This window comes from Xylona heveae, assembly GCF_001619985.1.
Source record: "Xylona heveae TC161 unplaced genomic scaffold L228scaffold_2, whole genome shotgun sequence".
Classification (NCBI taxonomy): Eukaryota; Fungi; Ascomycota; class Xylonomycetes; order Xylonales; family Xylonaceae; genus Xylona; species Xylona heveae.
The window spans coordinates 790,268-809,584 of NW_017264194.1; the positions used below are offsets into that span (position 1 = coordinate 790,268).

At 49.5% G+C, this 19,317-nt stretch overlaps 5 protein-coding genes across 5 annotated transcripts; 2 read left to right on the forward strand and 3 right to left on the reverse strand.

Annotated features, from left to right (window-relative positions):
- Nucleotides 1-308: 308 nt before the first annotated feature.
- On the reverse strand, nucleotides 309-3,641 carry L228DRAFT_265560 (hypothetical protein; the record flags this gene model as incomplete). Its single annotated transcript, XM_018334718.1, has 4 exons — nucleotides 309-1,202; nucleotides 1,261-1,313; nucleotides 1,370-3,240; nucleotides 3,334-3,641. The coding sequence occupies 4 exons, from the start codon at nucleotides 3,639-3,641 to the stop codon at nucleotides 309-311; spliced, it is 3,126 nt and encodes a 1,041-aa protein (XP_018190631.1).
- A 2,450-nt stretch (nucleotides 3,642-6,091) lies between these two features.
- On the reverse strand, nucleotides 6,092-8,195 carry L228DRAFT_265561 (MFS general substrate transporter; the record flags this gene model as incomplete). Its single annotated transcript, XM_018334719.1, has 6 exons — nucleotides 6,092-6,890; nucleotides 6,943-7,443; nucleotides 7,497-7,536; nucleotides 7,593-7,651; nucleotides 7,714-8,023; nucleotides 8,102-8,195. The coding sequence occupies 6 exons, from the start codon at nucleotides 8,193-8,195 to the stop codon at nucleotides 6,092-6,094; spliced, it is 1,803 nt and encodes a 600-aa protein (XP_018190632.1).
- Nucleotides 8,196-13,674: 5,479 nt separating this feature from the next.
- L228DRAFT_265562 (UBC-like protein) lies at nucleotides 13,675-14,909 on the forward strand (the record flags this gene model as incomplete). Its single annotated transcript, XM_018334720.1, has 4 exons — nucleotides 13,675-13,736; nucleotides 13,831-13,925; nucleotides 13,994-14,778; nucleotides 14,826-14,909. 4 exons carry the CDS (start codon nucleotides 13,675-13,677, stop codon nucleotides 14,907-14,909), a joined length of 1,026 nt encoding a protein of 341 aa, XP_018190633.1.
- A 410-nt stretch (nucleotides 14,910-15,319) lies between these two features.
- Nucleotides 15,320-17,740, forward strand: L228DRAFT_61498 (hypothetical protein). Its single transcript, XM_018336768.1, has 5 exons — nucleotides 15,320-16,457; nucleotides 16,512-17,290; nucleotides 17,368-17,488; nucleotides 17,605-17,651; nucleotides 17,716-17,740. Exons 1-3 carry the CDS (start codon nucleotides 15,642-15,644, stop codon nucleotides 17,402-17,404), a joined length of 1,632 nt encoding a protein of 543 aa, XP_018190634.1. The 5' UTR covers nucleotides 15,320-15,641; the 3' UTR covers nucleotides 17,405-17,488; nucleotides 17,605-17,651; nucleotides 17,716-17,740.
- Nucleotides 17,741-17,895: 155 nt separating this feature from the next.
- Nucleotides 17,896-19,196, reverse strand: L228DRAFT_236215 (peroxin 7; the record flags this gene model as incomplete). The annotated part of the gene is made up of 3 exons (XM_018330806.1): nucleotides 17,896-18,639; nucleotides 18,731-18,956; nucleotides 19,033-19,196. 3 exons carry the CDS (start codon nucleotides 19,194-19,196, stop codon nucleotides 17,896-17,898), a joined length of 1,134 nt encoding a protein of 377 aa, XP_018190635.1.
- Between the last annotated feature and the right edge of the window lie 121 nt (nucleotides 19,197-19,317).

Genomic DNA, 19,317 nt, shown 5'->3' on the forward strand with positions numbered 1-19,317 from the left:
GGGAATTTGCAAGTATTGAATCAAGAACAAATAAATCTTATCAAATTTTCAATAATCAAGAGGTATATATCCTACAAAGAACAATAATCAAAACTCGAGTAAGATGCCGAGCAACGCGATAAACCACGGTATATCCCTATCTGATACCAAACACTCACCAGAATGTTCAAAATCCGCTGCCAAAAACTAAATGACCGAGTGCGAGCTTTTAAAGTGGCATATATCAAACCCCAGATTGAATGGTGTAAAATATATAATAAAAAAAAAGAAGTGAAATCCAAAATGAGACCCCAAGACCCGGAACTTATTCAAAGACCAGAACTAGTAGTAGGCCCTCCAAAAAAGAAGCCATCAAAGAGATCAAACTGTGAACCGTCACTCCAGTCGTGATCCAGATCCATACCCATCCCAAAACCAAAATCAATGCCCGTATTGCCGACTCCATTATCGATAAAATCAAAAGCCTGAAATGAAGGGTCTGCCAATATGCTGTGTCCGTAAACATTTTCCGCTGTTAGGGGTTGACCTTGGCTCTGTGTACCACGCGCTTGTGCTTGCACCTGGGCAAAATGGGCCTGCATGTTCGGGTCCGCTGACGCTGGAACTCTTCGGTGACCTCCTGGGACAGCATTGTACAGCGTGTTTTGCGCAGCAGAAGATGCAGGCACAGCGGCGATCACCTGGGGGGAAGATGATGATGATGCTATGCTTTTAGGATTCCCCAATGGAGATATACTGCCTTCTTGCCTCGGCCACCATCTTGAAGCTGGTGGCGGATTTCTGGCATTTTGGCCCTGTTCGTAGCCTCGACCATGTGCACTGCTCTCTTCCGGGAAAAGATCGCCCAGGTTCATGTCAAATCGAGGAGGCGGTCTCACTGAGCTTTGTACCGCAGGATTATTGGGTGCAACCTTTTGTTGACCATTGCGGTTGCTGTTGTTTTCGATATTGGTATTCAGAGGAGGCGCCATATTTTCGCGTGATTGGTAAGGTGGAGGCTGATACGCTGATGGAACCGTCCGCCGTGAATCTAGGCCGGATGCTTGAGACCCAAATCCAGTCGTCGAGAGACACATCTGAACAGTGGCCTTGCTCATCCGGTCAAAAGCATCGCGGCAGGCTTCTGCAGGTGGGCATTTTTGGGTCAGATCTGTTAGTACTGATGTCGCAGAGAGGATCGTAAAGTCCACTTCATCCATAGTCTGTGTTTGATATTAGGTGAAAAATTTCTGATTTGGCATTATATTGGAACCAACTCACCAATTTACTTCTGACCAGGGCAGAATGCCAAATCGCATAAAGAAACGAAAGACCTATATCACCTCGTCAATGAAACGCCAATCGAAATTTCGCCCGATCACAAACCCACCTGCCATGAAGAGATGATGTGTAGCCAGAAACGTATAGTTGACAAGACGGACGCGATGAAGCTGCCGGTAAATTCTCAAGACCTTTTGCCCAGCTTCCGCTACCTTTAGATATACTCGCTCCTCATCTTCCTTTTCTTCAACGTTGATCATAGATGGGCTAGAAACGTCATCTGTCGGCCCTAGCTCCTCTGCAAGCGTGTGCGGCACGCTGAGGCTATGCCGATACAACATGATCACGGCTTGCCAGTAATTCAATTCCAAGAACTGCACAGGGAATCTGACGCCGATATCTTCCTGCCTTGGCGATGATTCCTTCCATTCGAGCAATCGATGATCAATATCAGCCCTCCATGCTCTGAATGAATTGAATCGGTGAAGCCACGGCGAGACAAGATGTTTTGGCATATATTTATTGTGCTTGTTTACTCCATGTGCGCGTGCAATCTTTGCCTGCTGATATTGCAAGACCTGCAATATTTCTGATTGGAGTAGCCGTAGGCGGATATAGTGATGAGAGACTAGCTTATAACTTGGAACAATAGAATTATTAGGCGGTGAGAGGAAGCCTTCTGGCGTTATATAGTCGTCGTCAAGTAGAGATGGGAATTCCGTGGTGATAACCAAATCCGTAATGCCAAATGGGCGACCTACGCACGTGCTAACGAGACGATCAAATGAATAGACGCACCACCACAACCTCCTTCGCAAGTCGCGTACCCATTCCCTGCGCCCCACTTCCTTTGCATCGACTTTTGGCGCGTGCGGAGGCATAGCAGAGGCCTCGTTCAGACCCTCCTGTTTGATCCGCTGACCGAGTTCAGCCGCAGCCGCAGCCTCGATTTCCACGCCATCTTCATAATGGAGACCTAAATCGACGGCTAAGCGCACGGCAACACCGCTAATGTACCATAGTCCCGGTGCCACAGGGCGCAGAAGTGCGAAGCTGGCCAGCAATAGAACGGCCTGTAGCTCCTCCAAACCACCACCAAAGCCGTCCGGCCGGTCAGCAGCCGGAGATGAACCTAGAAACGACTCCAAATGAACGATGGCAGACGCATGATACTCTTCAGGCTGATGCTGCTGACTGGAAAGCGGGTTTTTGCCATCGCCTGGCCCCGGCGAAGACTTAGCTTGAGAGCTAGAAGTTGAAGGGTCAGGAGACTCTTCCCGATCAGACGAGCCCCAGATGATGGCAGCGCCGATGGCGAAGACTATGTTCAAAATATACAATTCCCTTGGCGTTCGTAGCTTTTCATCGATAGAATATGCCCGATTGAAGAGACTCATGAACTCTCCCCGATGCAAGATGGGTATCTGAGGATTTGCATGCTCGAAATAAAGTGAAACCAACTTCACGCCAAGATCCTTATCGGGAAACGGGGCAGGTTTTATTGTTGGCTTCGTATGCAGACCAAAAAATGAGTCTCGCATGGTTGGACCTCCCGATGCAGCTGTGCTGGGTCGAATGCTGCCTCTTTCTGACGATGCCCCCGTGACTGAGCTTTTCACAGCGGCGAAAACAACACGTGCAAATGAAATCCCAGACGTAGACCCCAGATATCGCGGATCTGATGCGCCTTGGACGGAAACCATGCCAATATTCGATACTAATTTATTTAATTTGTCGGCGTCATTTTGCGGCCTGCGCCAACCATCTTCCGGCAATTCACGCCCCGCGGCCGGACCAATAGCTCTTCGGGCAGCCCCGTCTGTGTTTGTCGGTTTCTCTTCAGACAGCGCAGAGGTTCCATTCAGCCCAGCCCCCTGCGCGTTGTCGGATTCAAAAGCCTGCGCCGGTGCATAGGGGATGCCATTATTTTGTAGGAGAGTCTCAAGATATGAAACGCGGGTTTCGAGGAAGTAGACGTAGCTGCACTCCGGTAAACTCCCGTTAGCATAAAAACCTCAAAATATTCGGAAAGGTTGTAGTGGGGGAATGACCAGCGACAAAACAGACACTCACCTTCTCGGAATTTCCCTCTTTGTAATTGGATCATACCCCACACACTTTACTCCAGCTTTTTCGCACGATGCGCAGGCTGGCAGCCGCTGATCACATCTATTCTTTCGCAGACGGCATCGATTGCAGGCGGAGACATTGCGAAAAGACGAGGATATCGACGAAGCCGCAGAGGCCGGTGGAGAGGGTTGAGTAAATGGACCGCCTTCTATTGGTGAAGGTTCATCGGAAAGTTCGCGGGGCCGCTTGACGCCTGCAACAGGTGCGGTCCTCGCCGTAATGGTAGAGGCAGGAGATGAGGTGTTACTCATGGAGACAGCTACCGCAGCATAGCTCGTCGCTCTTATTTCTCCTCTTCCTCCTAGCGATCGTCGCGAACGTGGTCGGCGTTGAGCGTTTCAGAATAATTCCGCGTGAGATTGTTTATAGTCCAGATTCGCCAGCAATCTTCTGCATCTCAATGTAGCGGAGCGCACACAAAGACAGCTGCCCAAACTTTCCTGCGGAGTGTCCTCCGCGAAAGCCGTCAAGGACCAGTTTGCAATATAGGTGCTTGTTTCCCAAGGCACTGATTGCAGTAGCTTTGGTGAGAGACGGTGTGTGATTTCAAATCCGAGGCTTGGCGATATAGTACTAACTCGAATGGCAATCTAGCAATTCAATTGACCTCAGACTTTGGCAGAGTCAAACTAAAAAATTGGGTTAGGACCGGTGTCTAATTGGAAAAAAAAAGTGCCTTACCGCCGAACGGCACCCGGGTCCAAAATGTGTATCGTGCTGCGTCGGACGAGGACAGGAACACGGAGAGCCGAGAGAAGCAGCAATTACTCCACTAATTAGGCGGCAAAGAAACCGGTCCACTGGGAATAGCGATACCGATTCGCGATAATCTTTAGATGAAAAGTCTCAAAGAAAGCTTCCAGTGGACTTGCGCTCTGGTTGGTAAAGGGTGACCGTCGGAAAAAGGATGGATTCGCCTTGTTGGTTCGTAAAGTGTATCCACTTAGCTGTACATAATCTTCTTCAGTCCTCCACTTCCTGCACCCGTTGCGGAGATCCTCTTATCTCTCCCGGAGTAAGCCCGCTAGGCGCGCAGGCCGTGCCGGCGAGCGAATGGATTAAAGCCTTAAGGTGTGCGAATCGAGTAATAGCAATTCCACACTGATAAGTTAACCAACCCCAACCCACGGTTATGTTAGCGAATCCCACGTCGTGACCAGGTTACAGCTGCCTCAGTTCCGTATTCGGGAGTCTCATAACCGATTGGGTGCCCAGTGACGACGATCCATAAGATTGAGATAATATCCCATGCTCTAGGAGTCCAATAATGAGAGGAAAACTTTTTTCCCATCACCAGCAGCGTAAGAAATATTTGGGGAAGAAATTTGATGGTCGATAGGTCTAGGCTGAACCCTCTTTGGTCAGCCAGATACCGTTGGACATGGGTGATCTCTGAGCCACTAATTTCGAAACCCTCAATCATTCATCTGGTAGGTTCACTCAGTGAAAACTTCAAGATACAAAGCTGAATCCATATTACTGACCCCTCTTGTTACCTTGCATACAACAAGATAATCTGAACCCAGTGATTGAAATTGGTAAATGATTCGTCTGTAAAGTCATCCAACGTCACAGTACTTGACAGGGTAGAGCTGGCAGATTCGGCTACAGTTCCAATGCAAGAAACCGCAGCCTGAGAAGTTTATTGGTCAGGGTCAGATGCAAGATTCTCCACAAGAAGCTGTCATAGCATAACAGGGGTGCAGACGGGGTGGCTGCTCTATATGGAGCATCGTCCGTCATACCGGATACATCAATATGGCTGACAGTATTGAGGGTTTACGATAATGCAGTAAGGTGGGTGCCAAAATTCCTCACTCCCACCGGGAGGAAGACCAATTGGGATGGATGACAAGCATCCATCGCAAGCCAAAAAGGCTGAAACAGCGGAGCTGAAAAGCGAGACGAAATACTATGGGGGAGCTCAGCTTGAAGGTCAGACTCGGCCTTGATCGGCGTCGGCACGTGGCGATGCTTCGTCATCCTTCTCACAACAGGGTTCGGCAAGAATAAATTTCACCAGTATGTTGCCGCGCTATCATAATACGAAAACATGATTCGATCAAGGAGGAAGGAGCAATGGAAGTATTCTTGAAGATATACGCTGGTTGAGCAGAAGTAATTGCTTGCATCCCCCCAATATTTCGCCTCTAAGATTATCTGGAAATGTGAAAAGTTCCCCTTCCGCCCGAGGTATGTTATGCAAATAAAGAGATGACCGCCAAATCGAACAGAGCCCAAAAAATGGGTATTTGTGCATGATATAAGAAAACTGTTAAACCAAAATAACTGTGCCCAACGCATGGTAAACCAAAGGAAAATAAAATGAACGCTCTCCTAGATAGCTATGCGAATCGACTCCCCACAGAAGCCCGAGGAGTAATCAACGGCAATGGCAATTATAGGAGAAACTAAAAGACTCCAAAACGACCGACAAAAAAAAATGCAGGACCGATACCGCCCTTCTATGAGAAAACCCGACGCCCCATGTCAAACCAGTACTTCGGTCCAATCGACCCGGTATATCTTATTAGACTCGGTATATATGAGCAAATATGCATCTACCCGTTCCCATAAAAAAAGGAAGAGAGCAAGAGTCCGACATATGTTCCGACTCGAATCCACACCAGAAAGGGGAATAATGAGGTAAAAGGAAAAATAAAAACAAAAAAGAAGACTCTCTATATCATTGCCTCATGGCTCAGTTCCGAGATTTTGAACCAGTATTGACAGCGTCAACCACGATCTTACTGCGAGGAGAGGAATGCTCTCCCGTGAAGACTTCAGCAGGAGCGAGCGGCGTTGTCTCAGCAATCGGGAATGTAGCTTCAACTGGCTCGGGCTCGCAGTAAGGCTCAAGATAAGGTTCGCCCAAGTCCGCTTCCTCGTCGATGGAATCCTCAGGCACGTTGTCGAGCCGGCCTGGACCCTCCTCCATCCAGAGGCTCTCAAAAGCGCCAATGATACCGACTATGCCACTGGCCCACCAAGCAAGACCGGCATATCCAAGCCGGAGTCCAACAGCATGGACGAGGCCAGAAATGGTCGGACCAAAAGCTCGAGCGAGACTGGCAGTAGAGGCCGCGATACCATTGATCACTCCGAGGACCATGAGTGACGGTGCTGAATTAGTAAGAAGAATCGCATTTGCGGGATAAGCCAATACGCCAGCAGTGATCTTCCAAACCAGGCACATGCCAACGCCAACCATTTGTAATGGCTTTGGCAAAAGCACAATGTAGGGAACCATAATGTAAAGCAATGGATATGTCATGGCAACGAAACGGAAGGTGTTCAAGCTTCCAAACCTCCGAACAATAAGAGGAAAGAGGAAAATCTGGGCGAACATTGAGTAAAGACCCTGCAGTGACATGATGAACCCGATGGTCTTGGTGGGAAGTCCGAAGCCTCCAGTGAATTTGAAGGGGAGAGAAATGCTCTCATGTGACTGAGGCGTACTCAAAAACACCGGCATTAGTTGGTCGAAGGACATGGTGTGGCTGCAGTGTATTAGCCAAAATGATCACAATAGTGAGAATCAAGTCCACTCACTATGCTAGAATACCATATCCGATGATATTAAGAACGACCTGCTTAGTGAAGGCTTCTCGAACAGAGGGCTGGGATCGACGGCGCTTCTCATCCAGGGGCTGGGGCGGAGGATCGGAGGAGGAACCTTGGGAACAGGCAATGCGTGGTGAACCCTCCGTGGTCCGGTATCCAGGTGGCTGCTCATCCTCGAGCAGAGAACGGGATTCTTCGAGATTCGCGTCGCCACCCTTGCCGAACAATGGTTCATCGGGTTTGCTTGAGAATTTACTTAGGATCCATCTTCCAACCTCTAATCCGACATCGCGATGGTGCTTCTTTTCTTCATGCGTCTCCTCCAGAAAAAGAATTCCGATAATCACTCCGCAGGCAAGAACCACAGCGCACACAAGATTGGGTAGGAGATAGGGGAAGCGGTCGAAAATTGTGCCTCGAGGAAATAGGTATGGGTAGCTCGTGCAGGGATCGGCCAATGCACCACCGAGAGCGGGCCCGAGGATTGATCTGGATTACTTGTTAATGCATAACTTAAAGTCAAAAGAGAGAGGGACACCTACCCAAGGCACCAGACAAAGGGCATAATGGAGTAAGCCCGCGCTGATCACACTGTCAGGAGCTGAGAGATTTTGGAGACTTGGAAGTTATTAACTCACGTTGATGTTCCTTCTCTGTAATCATCTCGGCAACAGTAGTCTGCAGAACACCAATATTCCTAAAAAAGAGAAACAGTCACATCAGATTTTGATCAGAACATTCTTGCAGAGAACCGCATACCCATTCAGCAGTCCTCCTAGAGCTCGAGCCAGTAAGGCAACAGGCAGACTAGGCGCAAATCCAAAGATGAGCATGCTCAAGCCCGTACCAGCCAGGCCCGTGAGAAGAATGGGCTTCCGGCCTACACGGTCACTCAGGCGGCCCCAAACAACACCCGTGGAGAACTCGGCGAAGGCAAAAGCAGAAGTCACCATGCCGGCATAGATGGCAATCTGTCGGTCATCCTTGGTGATCTTGAAGGAGAGAATCATATAATAAATGTATGGAAAGATGGACATGAACGCAATAGGCTCGCAAATACGGCATAATGCTGGGATGTTGTTAGCATTCGACTACATCGTACTCCTCTTTTTGCCTCCATCTGTCAGCGGAGCATGAGAGACCTTACCTAAGATGAAAAGTTGTTGAGTAGGAAAGGGAGCCACCTTCCTCCCAAAGCGAGTACTCCGCTGCCCAGAGTATGAGGCTGAAGGGGAAGGCATCTTGAGCATGGAAGCAAAGGACCTGAAACTGAGGTAGGATTGCAGAGACAGAAAGATCCTTCAGCAATGGCGGGGCGAAGGAGGGGTAAAATAGGAATTTGGCAGAAAGCAAGCTTCTAATGCCCCCACCAACGCTTCCTGAGCGGGAAGGTTGGCCCTTGGCGCAAATGGTCTCACGTCCGGATGTCAAATGGACGGCCGGTGGCGTAGGGCACAGAAAGGCGAAATTCCGAAGCCGGGGCAATTAAGGCAGCATGCATATGCAGCTGCGGTAGCTCGATCAAGCGGACTTGCGTGGCATGCAGAGTAGAGAGGATCGAGGGAGGGGCGCAAGAGATGAAAGAGTTGCCGTTGCAGCACCAGATATTACATGGTCCACGTCTGGGGGGTTACGGCCAGGCCTATTCATACTTCTGAACGGATGAGGTGCTCGACCCCCTCCCTCACCGCTGTGACTGCGTAAAACGAGGGCGGGCCATGAAAGGTATGAAAATTGGGGGAAAGAACAAAAAAAATCTCATCATCTCTCCCCTTGCGCATCGTCTAGCAAGAACAACGAAACCCCATTCGCAGACAAGTCAAGCGGCCGCGAGGCGGTCCTACCCAACAGACGCCGCCAGAAGGGAATTAAAATGGAGACAGATAATTATCAACCGTGTCTCTCATCGACCATGGATGAAGATGGCCCGAAAGGCCCTTGGCCCCGGGCCCTGGGCCGCGGGGCGCTTGAGAACCTTGGGTCGCTCATTTTAGGGCGACCGGGAGATGCAGCGGGTTGCATCTAGGATGCAGTACGGAGTAATAATGTCAATAATCATGTCATCGCAAGCATATGAAAATTGAACAGCTCTTACGGGGGTAGAGGGGGGGGTATGTGTGTTTTAGTTTCCATGTCAAAAAAGAGAAAAGTCGCAAAAAAGAAGCTAGAGCGAGTGTGCTTGCAGAAACAAGTGACAGGGGACATGTCATTGTTCATTCATCTGAGGCGAGACGGAGCGTCCCAGCATCGATTGCCCCGGCCCGTATCAGGTTTAGAGCGAGGAACGCTTCAGACCAGCGGTTTCCGGCACTGCGGTCCGGTTTTGGTCTGCTGCTTCGCCCTCAAAGTCGTTGCATTGTGAACAAGGGCCTTCCCCTCTTAGAGGAAGCTATTGAGGCCCAAGGCCCGAACGCCCTCCCCGGGAACCTCTTAGCAATTCTCTAGGCGAAAAGCACTTCTGATCTCACAGGCGTTCCCATACCAGGGGAACAAAAATCAGAAATGAGATGTGGAAAACGACTCCGACAAAAGTGACCTCTGATCATTTTAGGTTATGCGTACCAAGCTTTTAGCTTTCCATGACTTCTCAGTGAAAGTCTCCTCTCCTGCTAAGAAGAGGAAGTAAAAAGGAAAGTATTACGGTATATCCCAGGATCCATATCATCTGAAACCTAGAATTGGTAAACTAGCAGCGTATTTTAACGAGACTCAAAGGTGGAGAAACTCAATGGACGTCGGGAACTGCTTCCACGCGATTATCCTTCTTGGTGACCCATAGAAAAGTAAGCTAGGATCATTCCTGATGTTTCTTGTCGTGTTATTCTTTCCCTCTGGTTGGTTAACCTACTTCTGATTCGCGGGTGCCGTCTTAACGCCTTCCCCCAAGCACAACCCATCTTTGGGCGACCGGCCGTCTGGGTGGGCCAGCGCCAACTCGGGGAAGTCGTCTAGAGCGCACCCGTGTTGTCGAAATCGCAGGATTCATCTAAACTGATTAAAGACCAAAAGGAAAAAGTGGTCCCGCCCAGGACACCGCCTCATCCCACCGCCATCCAACGGTCGCGGGATCAAATAAGCGTTATCGTTGCACCAAGACGCTGACAGGATGACCGCCTTCGTCTATTATTCTCGGCGGGGTGGGGATCGACAGACAGTTGCGATTGGAAATCTTTGAACCGCCCGCGGGGGGTCCCCGTCATGCGACTGAACAAGCTGACGGTAAGAGAAAGGAAACAACCGAATAGGTCGTAAAGGATTCAGGATGAGAAGGACCGGGAAATACCCAATTTGCAAGTAGCGGTGAAGTGGGCTAACTTGGGAACTATGACGCTGCTACTGCGACCATATACCAATAGACGGGTTACAGTACGTTGTGGTACTTGTCATTGTCACGATTTGCACTGCTGCTGCTGCTGTTTTCTAGCCGTGCTCCAAGGGCTCACAAAGGTGTCGAAGAAGTGGTAAGAAAGGCAGTAGAAAGGTGGATGGCGACAATCTAAAGAGACTCCGAAGATTCAATGCTGAGTGCTGAAACCAGAGACGGCAGGACGGATATTGTAGTTTGGATTTGCCTACCACTAAAGCCGCGGTCCTACCCTCTCCAGAGTCTCAGTCATATTAAAGCCCCAAATAATAGCCACCGGTGATGAAGCCTCCTTCCAGTAACCCGGTTGCACTATCGATAGCTCCTGCCACAATGGCAGACCATCAGACGGCAGAGGACAGCGAATTACGAGCGTCCAAAGCAAAGAGGGATTACGTGCATGGTCGCGGTACAGCCTGATATTCTTTGATTGGGTGTCCATTCAACTGCGGCCGACTGGCCAAATATGATAACAAGGGCAACAAAAATGCCTTGAGCTTAGAGGCTGTCGAGAACTCTCGTCCCATCTCCATAGGGCAATAAATTTGTGCAACATTTAACCTCTTTTTTGCCTTTGTCTTTGCACGGCCTCAGTCAAGCTCCGGATATGATTCCGTAAGCTCTGGCCTCCGGCGAATCGGTCCGCCATCCGATCGATGGCTGAAAGAGTCAATCTCATCGCTTGCTTCAATTACATCCAATGGGAATGCATTCTCGCATCCCGTAAATGCTCTAAGGGCGCGATGAAGGTGATGCATCATCTCAAGATTCCGGGCCCTGAACGCCCGATTTAGACGAAGCAAAAACCATCATTCATAGGGAGCAAGGGCGAAACAGGCAAGCGTCGTCAGTCAATGTTGCGCTGAAACGTAGTGACACACGGCGCCGGTGTGTGCCAAATTTCTTCGAACCAGAGGCCGCGAAAACGCCGGCCTCTGTCGATCCCCATATGCAACCCCACGAGAGGGCTGAAGCACAAAATCTTGCAACTTTACCCACAATTGCGGCATAATTAGCTTCTCGACCTTGCCCGCTCTGTGTGATCGGATATGTCTTTCCCTGCATTCCGATAGATCTCGGCGTTGACACCAGCAAGCATCAGATGCAGCGGGTAAGAGAGCCCGGCCGTTCTTGCGGCTGGGTAGCATGCAAATCTTCGCTCGTTTGAGGGCTGTCAGAAAAACCTGACTCGTATTGTGGGCAGGATCGCCTCTGGTCTGACGACGTTAGCCGATCGCATAGAGAGATGAGGCGGCACATAACTTACCCAAGGCCAAAGGCGAGGCACAGTACATTGACCCACCTTCTTCACCTCCAAGGAAGAAATATCGTGAGTTCTGCCTCTCATGAAGACTGTCTTCATGCCAACGCACCATAAGAGGTCATGGGAACGAGAAGGTAAACAGCTCATCGCGTATTGGACTCATCATCGTGTAACACGTCTTCAGGGCGGTATGGCCTTGGTTAGGCAGAGAATGCTCCCCATGATGATGATGCTGCATGTGCTTGTTCTAGTGGGCCATCCCACCCTACTAAAGATGAAGGTTTGTTTATTCTTTCTGTCATCGCGGGTTGCATTTGGCAGCGCGTAAGGCGCGTCGGGCAGAGTAAAAGTCTGCTTCGGTGAGCAGAAACCGACTGCGTCGTAGGCATCAGGACGTGGACGTGGGGCCCATTGTCACTATCATTTTGTCAAGTGCCAGCTGCGAGCGGTCAAAGATTACCTGGTCGTGTGACTGACGCCCAAGAGAGATTAAACGGTCAACCAGACATCATGATGCCTTGCCAGTGGGCAAATATCTTACAGTACATCCGGAACGCATCGACGTGGGAAAAGGCGGAGATGGCCCAAAATAGCCAGGAAGACACCAATGAAGCAAATATGATGCCGAGCGCAGGCCAAAAAAAGACTTACATGACATGTATCAGTGTGTCTGTATGTCTGAGCCCAGCCAGCGCACACATCTCCATCGGTCGATGAAGACGAAGGCCTGACAATATCCCGAGAAGGGACCTAAAGGAAAAGCTAAGTCCAAAAGAGTGAGCGAATTAAGCATGTTACGGCAGAATGATCATGAATGCACCTCATCAGACTTTACTAAGGTACGTACTCGAGTGGTCTTTTCAGATTTCCCTCTTCTCATCCGTGCATTCACCGCTGATCGCCAGTCAAGCGGTGTAAGATGTCCCTTTTTGGGTCAATGTATCCTTTGTGTTACCTTGGCAGCGTTGACCCTGCATTATACAGACGTCCAAGGATTCATGACAGACGACAGGCCGAATCTCGGCGTTGTATATGATTTGTGCACAGCACTACATCTTAGATAACAGTGAGAAATGACAATGGTTTATCTTCCTTTCCTTCTTGTCGCCAAATGTGTCTACCCTATGGTTGTTGCTCGGTGATTCTTGCAACTTCAGAGTGTTACTAATTCCAACTTCTATCTGGCTATCATTGGGGGCATGCCAGATGACTTCCACGCTTGGATCTCGGCCTGTCGCTTGTTTTGAGAATGATGATGATGATGATGATGATGCGGAAAGACAAAGACGTCATTCATCCATCCGAGTCCCATTGAACTCACGCTCCGTTGAACCGAGCTGAACTTCTGCCTCTAGCTGATAATTGATGCATTATGTGCCTTGAAGATTACGAAGTAAATGTAAATTCCAAATCAGGATTACATGAGGTGAACGCGCCTAGAGCGGAAGACAAATGCATGCAGATTTACAAAAGTGGCACGCAGTCAAGCACTCCATCCTCAACACATTTATGCACACACATCATCACCTAAAAGCATCCTTCAAGTCTGTTCATTTTAGGCATCCATCCCGCCCCTGCAGATGCCAATGGATGGTGACCATAGCTATCCTATAAGTCTATGCGGGCCAATCGGCGCATGCCTATCCTTTCAACGCGTCGCTGAAGGCCCAACCAATCAGGCATTTTGCACATGATTAGGAATAAATGGTAGTGAATTTACGAAGTACGAAAGTTGTGGTAGCGGATGTGTCATCACTTGCCAACAAAAAATAAAAGTCTACGATACCCAAAAAGGTTGACGAACGACGATGCGAGCAGCAGAGCCACCACGGCGAACCCTGGTCAGTTTCTACAAGTTTTGCACTCTCGATCCCCACAAGTCCTTTTGGTTGTTGCGGATGATCGCTGACCCCGAACGGCACAGGCGGCAGGGGCGGGACCAAGGCCCGCCCCGCAACCCCGGCCAAAAGTAAACTACATACCTATGGGTAGACTCGTCCTATATCGCTACCGAACACTGCAGCTCGGAGCTTACCTGGTTATGTTGTCCCGACCTCACCTCATTTTGGAACCAACAACTATCGGTAACAGCATGTCTGCTGTACGCGCAATGCAATTGCCTTCTGCGCGGTCGCAGCATCTCGTGATTGAGTTGTATGTAGACCGACTTTTCCCTCTCTTTAGCTATCTAATTACAACATTCTATTTATTGGAAAAAACTTCTGACCCTAGTCAATTGCACATGAAGTGCGCGTGTCAAGAGTCTCTGTCCTGCTGGCGTCTATCTTACCATCGAGCCTGGTGATCCTTCTCGATGGACAGGAATCCTCTTTGTTCGAAAAGGTGAGTTGGCTTCAATCAGGCACCTGAATCTGCCCAATCAGCTGATGAATTGTCGCTGTGCACTCTAGGCCCATACGCACCCGCGATCCTTCGCTTTCAAATTTCCTTTCCTTCGGCTTATCCGGCAGCTGCTCCACGCATCACTTTTATTTCGGAGATTTTCCATCCATTGCTTACGCCTCTGACGACTTATACTTATACGACAGGATCTTCGGAAACTGGTACAGTAAGTGCTACAGATGAGGAGCGGTTGCCTCCTGGCGGGTTTAGTCTCCGCCATGGCTTTCCACAGTGGTTTTCAAAGGCGAGAGATACTACCTCGACACTTGACGTGAAAACTACGAGTGCCAATAATAATGTGCTTCAAGAGCCACAAAATGAGCGTCCGGCTGCTGAAGCTCTTGCCACTGAAGAAAATGGTAGCTCTCCCAACTCCCCTAGGGACAAAGGAAGCCTCGGAAAACCCAAGAATGAGAGAGTTAAGCAAAAAGATGTGAATAACCCAATATCAATCGTGCAAGTGCTTCTATACGTGCGTTCGACTTTTGATGATGCAGAAGTTCTGGATTCCGTTCCTCTGGAAGCGGCCGGGAATTCAGGCGCCTGGCATGCATGGCGCTCGCATAGGAGAGCTTTACATTTAAACCTATCCGAAAATGCAACGCCAGATACTGCATCTCCAATCTCAAAGGATAAATATTCTTTGATTCCTCGAAGTAATATAGCCCACAGCAACCGCCGCCCAGGTGAATGGAACTGGGAAGGTGTTTGGGAAGAACGCGTCAAGCGTGGAATCGATGCCTCCATTTCGGAGCCGGTCCTTTATGGTAACGCAGCCGTAGGAAATGACTTAGTAAGTTCTGGAAACTCCGTCGCAAAATTCAGGCTGACAGTGACAAGATACGCTTCTTGCGCGCTGATGACGACATGATCATGACACTGAAGGAGGGCATGAAAGGCAGCATGCGAGCAGCTACAGCATAATATCGTCAGGGGATTTTTGGAACTCTCGTGCCGTTGAATCCTCGTCAAACATGCCATAGGACATTCGCCTTCAATAGTCCGCTGGGATACTATAGTGTCTGTGGACATTGGCTCCTCGGAAGGCAGGTTACAGACAGCAGATAAAACATTCTCATTATCTGTCACCTGTGTGCTGCGAGGAGAATTTTTGTTCGACAGGACTTGTTTACCTCCATTTGTATGAAATCTTTAGCATTTCCTTTTCTGGCTCCACAAGTATCTCTATAAGCGTAATTGCTAAGCTTTCGGAATTGGCACTTGCTCAGGACACCTTATCCCTTCTCGCCCCAAAGTCTCACCAGCTTCCTTGCCTTGTTCATAAGGGCCATTAATTAAAGTTCAGTATTACTTTGGAGACGTTCTTCGAGTCACTAGAGTCGAGGGACTTTCAACCATTCAATCATGAGAGCCTGCTGCGCATATTTTTCGAACTTTTGAATGAAGTCCTTTGCAATGAACAGAACAAGTACAAAACTTGTTAACGCAGGAATGCGCTCTCACATCTTCTTCTAGTCTCCTGACGGGAACGATGTCGCTTTTACTTCGCTGAGGGTTCAACGATATGTCCGAGCCGGTCGTTAAGGCTCCTGGTATCGTACCTCCGTTGTGGGAAGGAACGACGTCGGCTCAGCTCACCTCGCACCTTCCAATATAAGCTTTTCTCTGTTGTTTTGCAAGACTCATTCTCATGTTATGGCTCGCGTCGCTGTTTTGCGGATATTTTCCTCCCCTTCCCATCTTTTCTGCTCTCTTTCGTTGTCTTTCATCGTATTGCGATCTTGGTTTCGATTCTTCTATCAGACATCTCCAGTCTTTGGCAAACTCCTTTCTTGGATCGCTTGGATACCGTCTTTCGAAATCATGGAAAATTTCAGAAGCCCTACTTCCATCTCTATCTCCAGAGTAGAATCGGCGTCATTGTCGTTCTTCGCTCCTCGACCTTTGCGCGTTAGAAAGGATATCAATGCGCGATCAAACAGTTTGGTGCCTGCACCTCTAAGAATTGTGAAGGCTAAGCCTGTCGACCCATCTATCACTTGCGCTCGCGTTCGTGCAATCTCTTCCACTTCCGGTTCCTCTAGTCAAGATTGCCTGGAACTTCTCAGAAACCCCATGGACTGTGGATCCAACTCGTCAAACATTCTATCTACTCAGCACCAGAAGCAAAAAGCTCGCGAAACCAACGTCTGTCTTACTTCTCACCTAGATGAACGGATTGATACTCAAAGCAATTCCTACAAGGATAGCTCATTTGCATCTCCAACGGATCTCCCGCTTATAGTCCGCAAGCAACGGCGTGACATTCAAAACGTCATATCTCAACAGCGAAGAAGCCAACGCGACTTTAGCTCTGACGACTGCAAACGCGTCTTGCGGCTAATCCCTAGCCAGCATTTTCCTTCTTCTCGAAAGTCATCTTATGCCGTCCCTGAATATCCGCCATTGCGCATTTCATCTACAACTTCATACCAAAATCCCGTTTCACCAGTTGATAGCGAGGAATTACTAGTAAGTGAACTCGAGTTTCTTTATGTTATCCAAAGCTTTCTAACGCAATTTTAGGACATAACCAACGCAAAACATGATCCTCCATTGGCAAGAAGATCGCATGGCGCTGAAAGAAGTTGTTCTGAATCCTCCACCATTCATCATCCGCCAAATAAATGCTCCATCCCTGCCGAAAAAAAATATCATAGCCGGTGCCACTCTGAAGTACCTGCATTTGCCAACCATAGCTCTGAGAGAGCAGGAGAGTTACTATCACCATCTTCTCGAATTGTCTCCCACGCGTTCGATAGGATTTCTTCAGCTCAGTCCCAAATTGTTCGTTTTCAAAACGGTTTTGAGCCCATGAGGGAGCACCGGCGGTCAAAATCAGAGCCGGTTCCGACCAAAGGTGTGGTGGAGCCCAAGAAGTCACGCGCAGCCTCTTTACGAGGCTTCCTCTGCCGTTTATTCGGTAGAGGCGCACGTGCAGCTTCGAGGGCGAGGAAACCACCCCCGGAACTGGCCACCGCCGGTGCTGCCAAGTCCTCCTGCTCCCAGCGGGGCGATCGTAAGGTCACCTCGTTTGGGCAGCGGTTCCTCCTGCCGCCCCCGCCCCCTGCCGACCTCACCGCGGCCAACCCAGGGCCCACGATCAGGGTCCCGAAACGGCGATCGAACACGATCGCTGTGACGGGCCCTGCGTCCCTTCCCGCCGCAGCCCCGATCTCGGCGAGGACCCGAGCCGGCACGTTTCCGCAAGGAAGCAACGCTGGACTCTTGAGGGTCCAAGCTGAGTTCCGGGCTGATGGCCGGGAGGAGGAGTTCGTGGATGCCGCCCTGTGGTATCTCGGACTGTAAGTTTCCTTTTCTGGTTGATTGATGCCTCCTAATATTTTTCAAAATGAGTTTCTCACTGTTTGTCTTCTTTTAGGGCCGTCTTGGTCGTTCCAATGCTCAGTTTCATGTGAAACTGACATTGGATCGGCTAGGAGGATGGTGGTCGGCGGGAGGTGTGGAGCGCGGCGACGGGGGAAGTGTCTGTCGGGTGTTGAGTTCCTGTATAGTTAGCCATCAACCTCACCACCAAATGCGAGCAGACAGTCGCCTGGTAGCGCTCAATACCGGGCGACTGTCCGAGTATTATTACCATTCAACCTGTCAAATGATGCCATGCCACAATGTCTGTCGTGAAATAAGCTACCAGATGGAATCCTGGTGAGTCTAAATTGATGTTGTTTTTAATTTCCTTTAGTGGGAGCATCCTAATCCTCGTGAGAAGCTTCTAGTATATATAATGCAGAAATGACCAGCCAAAAATGCAGCAAATTGTACAGTTCCACTGCCTCGCTGACCGTTCAACGTGACGCTCGTAATCAAAAACCACAATGGTGATTAACGAAGGGGGAAATCATGATCTAAGTGAAAAAATATAACGCTCATTAAGGCTATCTCATCAAGTTCACCCCATAATAGCTCTCACATCCCATACCAACAGTCTCTCGTCCCATCCACAACTAGCGCACCATCCTTCTGCGCCGAACAAGCACCAATCTACACCCGTCACAAATTCCGTGTGGCGCGCCATACGCCCCATTTCTCTCGCCGGGCCTTGTACAACTTCGCTGGTTTTGCCCATGGATACACCAGGGCCGCCCACGCCAAGCCCGATTCCATCCGTCCAGACACGGCACGTCATATCGTAACTTGCGCTCAGCAAAACATCTGGAAGGTGGGGACTCCACGCAAGCTTGCGTATGGCATATCCGTGTCCTGGCAACACTGCTAATGGACCTTGACTCGGCATGCGCAAGTCGAAGGTGCGGATTAACCTGTCAACACCCCCTGTCGCGATAATTGTGTCGCGGTATTTGTTCCAGTCGTGTGTAAGGCATTCAGACGGCGGGAAAGTCCCATTTGCAAGACGTGGAACTGTGGGTGGAATGGGAGGGAGTAGTGATCCTGGTCCATCAATCGTGCATGCATATGGGGTGTTTGATACGGCAGGAGCATTGTGGATTGATGTTGCGGAAACGAGATGATTAGTTGTCCCGCTAACCGTGGGCGCGCGGACGTCGAAGACCCGTAGGTGGCTGTCAGATGAGACGCATGAGAGGAGGAACGGTGAATGAGGAGACCAGGAGGCGGAGTAGGTGCAGGAGTTCGTGGGAAGGGTGAGGATTGAGGCCGGGCGCGTGGGGTTCCACTGCCATACGTAAGTATTTGGCTGATTTGAAAGGCAGACTTCAATGGATTTGGACCAGAAAATAAAAAAGCAAGAAACTAGGTTCGCATACAATTTTAACTGTTCCATCCCACGAACTTGAACAGAACGTATCTTTGGAAGTAAGATTCCAGTGCACGGAGAATACCTCGCGCTTGTGCTCGTGCCATGATTGCACAGGGAAATTATCCAGATTAAGGTCAAAGAGCTTGACAGCACCGTCGCCCGATGCAACCACTATTTGATTCTCATGCGCCTCAGACCATGCGGTGTCGAAAAGACAGTCTTGAGTATCGTACCTGGGGACGTTGATCCGAAAAGTTAGATATGCTGCCTATGATACAGACCGGGGAAAAGGGCGAAAGTTATAGATACCATTTTTCTGCGACTATGCCGTTTGGTGTTAGACCGAGTATGTAGAGACGGCCATTTCCAACAAGTCCGAAATTTGCAGCTGCTGACACGGCAATACGCGAGTCAAAGAAGGGGGAATATTTCACGCCGTATCCGTTGAAGCCTTGGGTGCGAAACTCGAGCATTGTGGGAGCTGAGGCAGTAGCCGCCGGCCCTGGTCTGGTAAAAATTCAGCGTCAAATAGATAATTTAGAAATGGCGCAGCTATGTCATGGCTGAGTATATTCTTTGCTTCCCGGTCTGAAT